The sequence below is a fragment of the Chiloscyllium plagiosum genome, chromosome 33 (genome assembly GCF_004010195.1).
Source record: "Chiloscyllium plagiosum isolate BGI_BamShark_2017 chromosome 33, ASM401019v2, whole genome shotgun sequence".
NCBI classification, from domain to species: domain Eukaryota; kingdom Metazoa; phylum Chordata; class Chondrichthyes; order Orectolobiformes; family Hemiscylliidae; genus Chiloscyllium; species Chiloscyllium plagiosum.
This window is the reverse complement of record NC_057742.1, coordinates 1,206,583-1,215,560: the sequence shown is the minus strand read 5'-3', so window position 1 is coordinate 1,215,560 and position 8,978 is coordinate 1,206,583. Positions and strand designations below refer to the sequence as shown.

The following is an 8,978-nucleotide window of genomic DNA, read 5'->3' as shown; positions in this document are numbered from 1 at the left end:
CCATCAAGCTGGTTTTCTGCCTGAGCTGTGCATGTGGTTACATCTGATCAGGGAATGAATTAAAGTAGGGTCCTGTGGAGCACTGAGGACTGGGTCATTATTGTGACCTTAAGTCATCAAAATGAACTGTCTCTTTAAACTGGATTAAAAGTGTCGCAATGTCAAAAACACAGCAATCAATTCATGCACAGAAAGATCCCACAAACAACAGAGCAACAATATGATAGACAGGAGATCCTGAAAAAACTGGACACAGCAGCACCAATGGAATTTGCATTTACTACATTCCAATATTTTGCAAAAAAAACACACACACTCTCTAACATAGTATTTTAAAAAAGATTCTGAATATCACAGGGTGTTAAAGATTGTTACCAGTAAATATCATATATAGGTCAACTGTGTTGGTAGTCACCTGTCTCCAGGATCTGTACCAGTGAAAGTCACATCATCACATTTGGATTCCTCCCTTTGCTCACAGTCACAGGGCCCTGTGATCGCCCTTCCTGTTTCTCACACCAGTTCCTGTCACAAACAGGTCACTATTGAGCCTGTCCTCCATCCAATGATACTAAACAAACTGAATTTCATTACACCAAGTATGAGGTGAGATTGAAAGAGCAGAGGAGCAGAGGTGGAAGGAATGGCATCCATTCTGGGTCTAATCTTGTTACAAAGGCAGTTAACTCAATTCTCCTGACGGCCCCCTTTCTGTGTGGCAGTGTCAAACTGTGCAGAGACCCTCAGTATACCAACACCAAGTGTCAGTGTGTATGATGGTTCCACCTCTCCCCGGAGTTGGGACTGGCCTCATTGCTGTGGAACGCTGCAAGTAGTTGGACCATTCCATGGCACCTGTCCTTGGGGAAAAACCCATGAAGGAAAACACCTTTGACCACCAGTCCATCAGGAAGTGGTCCACACGTAGTGGGAAAAGGAGGGTGGGTCCTGTCGGGTTGTTTCCTGACAGACTGTCAAAGTCAGAATGTCTCATCACCAGAACTTTCCAACAAGCACCAAGTCATCGCTTGGCCGGTGGTCTGTCAGATCCTTCATGTATGCCCAGTTGGTCTGTACCACCACACACCGCCCCCGCAGCAGCTGTGGGGTTGGGGGGAAGCTGTCACACATCTCCATCTAAATGTGCCTTAGCAAAGGGAGTCTGGAGGAAGATGCAATGGTTTGTGTTGAGGCTCGTCCTGAGCAGCTCCGTGACGTGGGACTCTGTGCTCTACTGTCTGGTCCCCAGGCCGCACACTGAGACAAAATTGGACTGCACCTGGAGGACCATCACCTCAGTGAGAGACACTTTTTTGGTCTGCCCGACACTTGTGGGTCTTCCAGAGCAAGGAGTTGACCCTGATCCAGTGTTCCAGACTGGCACATTCCAAGGTTCAGGGCTACATGCTGTGGGACACACTAAAACTGGGCCAGCTGCTGCCAAGGGGCATTGGGGAAAGACCATGGTCTTCCTGTCAGAGTATAATGAGGGTCCATTCAGTTACCAGACTGTCCCGCCAACTCCAATGTAAATGTATGTCAGTATAGTCCTGCATAAGGAAGAAATGCCTTTGGTTTTCGCAGGGAGTGTCAGATTTCAATGTTTGCTTTTCCTGAAATGCAAAACCTGTACAGAACTGCTTTAATATCTGTGCATGTACATCAACTTTATATGAACAAAGTATACTTTGCAATAAAAAAAATCTCTCCAGGAGTGAGCAGAGTCCTGTTCTACTGGGGTCCTAAAAACTTGGCACCCAGTCTGGCATTACAGTGGCTCAGTGGTTAGCACTGCTGCCTCACAGCGCCAGGGACCCAAGTTCAATTCTTACCCTTAGGTGACTGTCTGTGTAGAGTTTGCACATTCTCCCCGTGTCTGTGAGGGTTTCCTCTGGATGCTCCGGTTTCCACCCACAGTCCAAGGACGTGCAGATTAGAGTGGAGTGGCCATGTTAAATGTGGGATTATGGGGATAGGGCAGAATGCTCTTCAGGGGTCTGTGCAGACTGGATCCTTCCCATGCTGTAGGGATTCTAAGGTGACAATGCTCACTGCTCCTCAGGAATTCTTTAGGTAAACTTCAACTTCAACGGAATCTGGGATCATTGTCAGCTCAGATAGTGACAGTACTAACCCCTTCCTCTGGTTGAACATTGGCTGATGGTTCCTGCTACAGTCTGACCTGGGTCTCAGCATGAGGAAGTTGTTGAGGAGGGAGATGGATGGGCACTACATTAATGTGACAGTCGCTGAAGGGTCTGCATTTGAAATGGCACAATGTGAACCAGTGCAGACCTCAGCTGGGAATCTGCTCCCAATGGCCAGTGTCTGCCTTCCCACTGGTGACCTCCTCGTAACTGAGGTCACAGGTCACCCAGCTCTGAGCACAGCAATGACCAATGAGGAGGCTCCCTACTGCAACAGGGTGACATTAAATGAAGCATGTGACAGGGAGCAGGGGGCTGGAAGGTGAACCATTCTCACTGAATGCTCCAACAGGTAGCTATAGCGCATCTTTGTATGACAGCCCAGACAACCTGGACCTCCCTGATGCTGCACGCGCTTGGTCTCCCAATCTGACCCAGTCACATTTGCCTACATTTAGTCCATATCCCTCTAAAGCCTTCCTACTCATGTAGCCTTGCCTAGTGACAGCAGTTTCAGTTCTGAACTGAGTCTCTCAGAGTGGCATTCATGTTTCGTAACCAAGGGGAGCCCAGACATTGACAGGCAGCGTGGAAAGAGCTCAGGGAGAATTATTCCTGCTTCTATGTTCACTATTATTCTCTTTTTCTAAGTAACCAATTGAGAGATGGTCTTACACACCACTGCAGCAGGTGGGACTTGAACCCAGGCCTCCTGCTTCAGGGGTAGGGACACTACCACTGCATCACAAGAGGGGCCCTCAATGTCTACTATTGAAAGCATCCAGAATTACGTTCAGCTGCAATCAATTTGAGGGGAGCTCTCCATTTCCTGGTGAAGTGCTGTTGTAACTGGGACTGAGAGGATAGTTACTCCTGCAGCTCCATCACTTGCTCTCCCTTTCTTTGTGTGCTTGGTTCAAAGCCCAATCTCGCCAACAGTTTCTAGGTGACCGAGTCACTAAACAGATTGACATCCTCCACCACAAGTTAGTCTGAGGTTGGATCTGGCTTGGTTTCTAACCTGTGACACGAGCCTTTCCCCTGCATTATCTGACAGCTTCAGGTTATCGGCTGCTGTTGGATAGGAAGCAGTATCTCTCCCTTTTAACAAAACGAACTCAACGTCCAACTGTCCAGCAGACATTCTAAACTGTCCTACAGTCTGACATACCAATATAAGCAGAGGGTCTCACAACAGAGATCCAACCTCATTCTGGGGAAATAATACAACCCAGAAAATGTATTCTTTGGCTGAAGCAACCTCCTCCCTGTTTCAGGAACAGAAACCCTGAACCCAAACCCTGGGGAGGTGGACTGTCCCAGTTGATCAGCTGAAGACAAACTGAGCCAATCACCCAAGTGAAGAGAATGGTTCAATGTCCCAGTTTGGGGCAGAGGAGGTTTTATTATCCACTAACTCTAACAATTATAATGGTATAGGAACAGTCCCAAATGCTGCTGTTTATAATCAGACCAGAATATCTTTTCCCACCCGTCTCCTGCTCTCTGCTTCAACCATTCCAGACTGGGCTTTGGTTAGTATCTAGGTGAAAGGGAGGACTGCAGATGCTGGAGATCAGAGTCAAGGTTAGAGTGGTGCTGGAAAAGCACACTGATGAAGGGCTTTTGCCCGAAACGTCGATTTTCCTGCTCCTCAGATGCTACCTGACCTGCTGTGCTTTTCCAGCACCACTCTAATCTTGACTTTGGTTAGTATCTGCCAGTTGGCCAGATGGAAAGGTAGATCTAATAAATGGGGAAATGTAGATAATCAATCTCAATGATTGATACTTCCAATACTGAAATGTATAGGCACCAGTAGAACTACTGGAACATTGAATAATCCATGGTGAGTGTGGAACATGGAGAGTTTGATCGTCTCTCTCAGGCCACAAGCCCTCAAACCAGCTGCCACATCTTGTGTTCCTAGCCAGCAGTCACCCAGACAGCTTGGGGACACACTCAGGGGCAGGAGAAGACCATCCACCCCAATGATGCTGAAGCTGCCTCATGTCTCACTGGCAGACCCTCACTTCCTGAAAAGAAATTGCAAACACAGAGATTACTCCTTTCATTCTTCCATGGGACGGATCATTATTGATGAGGCTGTCACTCACAGCCCCTGACTGTGTCCACACGCTCTCTCTTATTGTTCTCCCAGATGGCAGTTACACAATCAATCACATTGCTGTGGCTCTGGAGTCATATGTAGGCCAGACCAGGTAAGGATAGCAGATTTTCATCCCTAAAGGAGATTAGTGAATTAGGTGGGTTTTTCTAACAATCAATGATAGCTTTAGGGCCAGTAGGATTGAGACTAGCTTTCAATTCCTGATTTTAAATGAATTAAAATTCTACGAGTTTCTGTGGTGGGACTTGAACCTATGTTGTCAAACCATTCTCTGGGTCTCTAGTTTATTTGTTCAGTGACATTATCAGTGACTTCTGAAGGCACAGAAACATTCACCTTTGCACAATTTTAAATTCCTCCTCTCCCTGTTGCTCAGGAATTAATGATCTCTGCAGCAGCGATAACAGCCAACCATCTTCCTCCAGCAATCTGCCCCAACGGCTCAGTGACTACCCCCTCAATATCCCATCTGCCACCTTTCCCAAGAGATTTATAAAACTCAATTGAGAAGCCACAGGAGCTGCAAGTGGACAGAGGCTGAGTGAGTGAGGTATTCATGTCTTTGGGAGATCCTGTCCAAGTAACCCATTGGGTGCCATTAGAAGGACTAAGGCTAGGTGCAGAATAATAGCCAAAAGGAGAGTCATAAGGAAGGAAGGGCGGGCTCTTTAAGGGTCACCTGGTGGTCATCCCATTCCAAATATCAATGGACATACAAACCCCTTCAACATTGGATCAAACTTCCATTGGCCATGAGTGAATATCAAACAGACTCCTGCAAGAAACAGGTTTCTGGGCTTCTCATCGAGACAGAATGAGGCACTAAGTGAGATGTGGATGCATTTTTTTTTGGAGTGTCAGTGCCCTATTGGCACCTTGTAGGATTTAATACTGATTCATGCATTTCTCCCCTATCCCCAATATTTCAATACCCTTTCTCACAGGCTAGGGTGAGACTGTTTAGCACCAGGTGCACTGGAAGGACACAACTAGTTTGTTTGGTTGTTGTAAGTTAAAGAGTTTGGTTCAGTCTGCTCAGAGAGTTAGACTGAAAGACCTTTAACACCTTTAGGCTAGAATGGCACACAAGCGACATTGACTTTCCCTCATGGTCCTTACTCCCTGTGACCTGACACTCACTAATTATCTGACTACAGTCTGACCACAGGGAGAATGGCCACTTGCTGTGGGTGTTCACGATGGGACCTACTTGGAGTGAGAGATTGGAGAATGTGGCAAACCCACAGGAACAGGCAACAGGAACATCAGAAAGATATCAAAATTGGAAGACGTTAGACAACAGAAACACTTCTATAAGGAGCAGACAAAAGCTTAAAAGGATTCTGTGATTGTCAATGTAACTGAGCACTGATTCAGTGAGGTTTGAATGAGCAATGACTGCACACTCCTGCATCTCACAGAACACACTGACTCAACTTGTGGGAGTTCCCTCTCCATCTTACAAAGATAACATCAGAAAGAACAGTGGATTTTTTTGGAAAGAACAGTGAAGCATCTTTCTGTTGGAAGCAGCTGCTCAGTCCTTCTCCTGCTCCAGGAGAAACTGCTGACAGTCAATGTCTCCCTTCACCTCTGGAGAGCCAATCAGCTTCACCCCTGTTTTCGGTTCGACACACCAGCATTTGCCCCTTTCTCCATCCAGCGAGGGGTGACACTGTGAGGAGGGGGAGGTGGGAGGAGACGGGAAGCAGAGGCATCAGAAACATGGATTCCACAATCAGCAGCTCAATAACATCACTTTCAAATTCAACCCAAAGTTGTCTACACATGGCTGGTTAGGCTGGGACTTTATTTCCCTGGAGCGTTGGGGTTGAGGGGTGACCTTATAGAAGTTTATAAAATCATGAGGGGCTTGAGGTGTTTTTCCTGGGGTGGGGGGTGGTTGGGGGGGGGGAAAGAGTCCACAAGTAGAGGGCATAGGTTTAGGGTGAGAGGGGAAAGATTTAAAACGGACCAAAGGGGCAACTTTTTCCACACAGAGGTGGTGCGTGTGTGGAATGAGCTGCCAAAGGAAATGATACAGGTTGGGACAATTACACCATTTAAAAAGACATGATACATGAATAGGAAACGTTTAGGTGGATTTTGGCTAAATGCAGGCAAATGGGACTAGTTCAGTTTGGGAAGCCTGACCATCACGGACAAGTTGCCTGTTTCTGAGGAAGGGTCGCCAGACCTGAAACGTTAACTTTGATTTCTCTCCACAGATTCTGCCATGCCCTGTTGAGCTTTTCCAGCAATTTCTGTTTTTGCGTCTGTTTCTGTGCTGTATGACTGCACAACACTCCAGTCAGGAATCAATTCAAATACATAACAAACCCTTCCATTTGACATCATTGGTATTAATTTATAAAACTCCAAATCAGAAAGGCCAATCAGCTGTACTATGTATCTAACCCTGCGCTGTCCCTGTCCTGGGAGTGTTTGATGGGGGACAGTGTTGAGGGAGCTGTACTCTGTATCTAACCCCGCGCAGTCCCTTTCCTGGGAGTGTTTGATAGGGGACAGTGTCGAGGGAGCTGTACTCTGTATCTAAACCCGCGCAGTCCCTTTCCTGGGAGTGTTTGATAGGGGACAGTGTCGAGGGAGCTGTACTCTGTATCTAACCCCGCACTGTCCCTGTCCTGGGAGTGTTTGATGGGGACAGTGTCGAGGGAGCTGTACTCTGTATCTAACCCTGTGCTGTCCCAGTCCTGGGAGTGTTTGATAGGGGACAGTGTCGAGGGAGCTGTACTCTGTATCTAACCCCGCACTGCCCCTGTTCTGTTGTTTGGTCATTGAGATGTGTACAATCATAGCAGTAATAGGCATGACTCCAACTGTCAGTGTTTCTGTGGGGGGAATTTCCCAGGTGGATTCGAGGAGAGCTGACTGTTATCCTGGAAGTGAAGAAGCAGCTCTGCTGGTGCATTTAGTGATCATTGCCAATGAAACACAAACCTGCTTTGGATGATAAAATCCTTTTCTGTCACAGTTTGGGATGGGAATATGGTACAGGTTTTCATGTGTCTGACTCAGTGACATCGCAAACCTCTCAAGCGCTCGCTGCAGCTGTCCGTGACACGGTCCCTGTGAACAGGAGCATCGAGAAGACGTTGATTAATTCACTTCACCCGCATCATGGCTGATAATAATCATATTCAGGAAATTTCTGAATAAAATGAAATTCAAAAACTATAATTGTTGATTGGAGGAAATGTGACAATGTCCTCTGAAAGGATGGCACTGGTCGGAGGGAGAGAGAAGGTTGAAGTCTGCAGTTAGAAATGAAAAACTTCAGAAGAAACTCAATCAGGGAATTCTAATATTAATTCGGATCAACAATACCGGAGAGTCATAATCTGGGAGAGTGGAAGCAAAGCTGAGAAATTCAAACTGATGGAGAGCAATTTGAAACAGAAAGACCAAACTGGAAAGTGGTCACTTGTAATTGAAGGGGAGATATTCCGAAGAATTGATAGGTTAAATTCACAAATAAAAACATTATACTATTTCAGAATATAGTGAGGTGTAGGAAATTAAAAGTGTGAGAGGGAGGGCTTCAATGGGATAATATTGATGAAATTTCTTCACACAGAAATATTTACAAAAAATATTAATCACTCTACGGGTGGCGAAATGAAGGAACATTATTGATGTTTCAATTGGAAACTCAATCCATTAGATTGGATCCAACCCAATTACTAATCCACTCGGAGAGCTAGCAGCAAGAGTTAAACTGTTTGGATTTGAGTTTCTGCTGGGTCTGGTGAAAGAGGAGTTAGTGTTTTACAGCAGGAGCTCAGACTGACTGTGTTTCCAAAGTTTATTTTGTTTTCTTCCCTGATGTCAGGCAGCCTGCTCCATGGAGAATGGGAGAGTGGAGCCACGGAGCAGCTCCATAGCAGCCCTGCACCCGGGCCTAAAGCACGTGGCCAAGGCACTTAAGTCACGAGAAAATGGCTGCTACTAAACAAAGAGCTGAGAGGAGGGTAAGAAGTAGAGGTGAAACTTGCTGAGGAGTAATGGAGTGCATTAATAGCTTCAGCCATTTAACAGAGACAGCTGCACAAGGCAGCGTGGTGACTGACTTGCTGTTTGTACATTATTCCCCTGGTTCCTCAGATGTCAAGCCAAGTTTAAAGCAACTTCAAACATGGTCAATGCTGCACTGATTCAACACCAGAGCAAGCCATTCCCCAGCGACACAAGAACAACTGGGTTTATCAACACTTTGCAAAACACTTCACATCTACAGAATCATAGAGTCATAAACAAAGCAGCCACTATTGTAATGCAGTTTACAAACAGCAAGCTCACACAAACAGCAGGATGGTAAGCATCAGATCTTTATGTCGGTGATGTTTGTTGAGGGATAAATATTGTTCATGTCAAAAATGATAAATCCCTGTTCACCTACAAGACAGTAGTCACAGGATCATTCCCAGCTGCCTGTGAGAGCAGGCAGACAGACAGACAGCACTGCACTTAGCAACTCACTCAAAAAAACACTGTCATTGAGGGAGCATGGTGCTCTCTCACTGTCTGCTCTGACAAGAGCACAGTAAGGAGTGAGAGGGAAACAGAGGGAAAGAGAGAAACAGAGGGAAAGAGAGAGAGACAAACACAGGGGGAAAGAGAGAGAGAAAGAAAGAGAGACGGGGAGAGAGAGAGAGAGAGAGAGACGGGGAAAGAGAGAG

The 8,978-nt window shown here is 46.3% G+C and overlaps 1 protein-coding gene across 1 annotated transcript in view; it reads right to left on the bottom strand.

Annotated features, from left to right (window-relative positions):
• Positions 1-260: 260 nt before the first annotated feature.
• LOC122539620 (insulin-like growth factor-binding protein 4) overlaps positions 261-8,978 on the bottom strand; it is a 30,785-nt gene continuing 22,067 nt past the window's right edge. Inside the window, exons 5-6 of the mRNA XM_043674619.1 lie at positions 7,240-7,368; positions 261-5,953 (exon numbers count right to left, since the gene is read on the bottom strand). Of these exons, the coding sequence (XP_043530554.1) occupies positions 5,816-5,953; positions 7,240-7,368 (267 nt within the window). The 3' untranslated portion in view covers positions 261-5,815. The remainder of the gene's footprint in view (positions 5,954-7,239; positions 7,369-8,978) is intronic.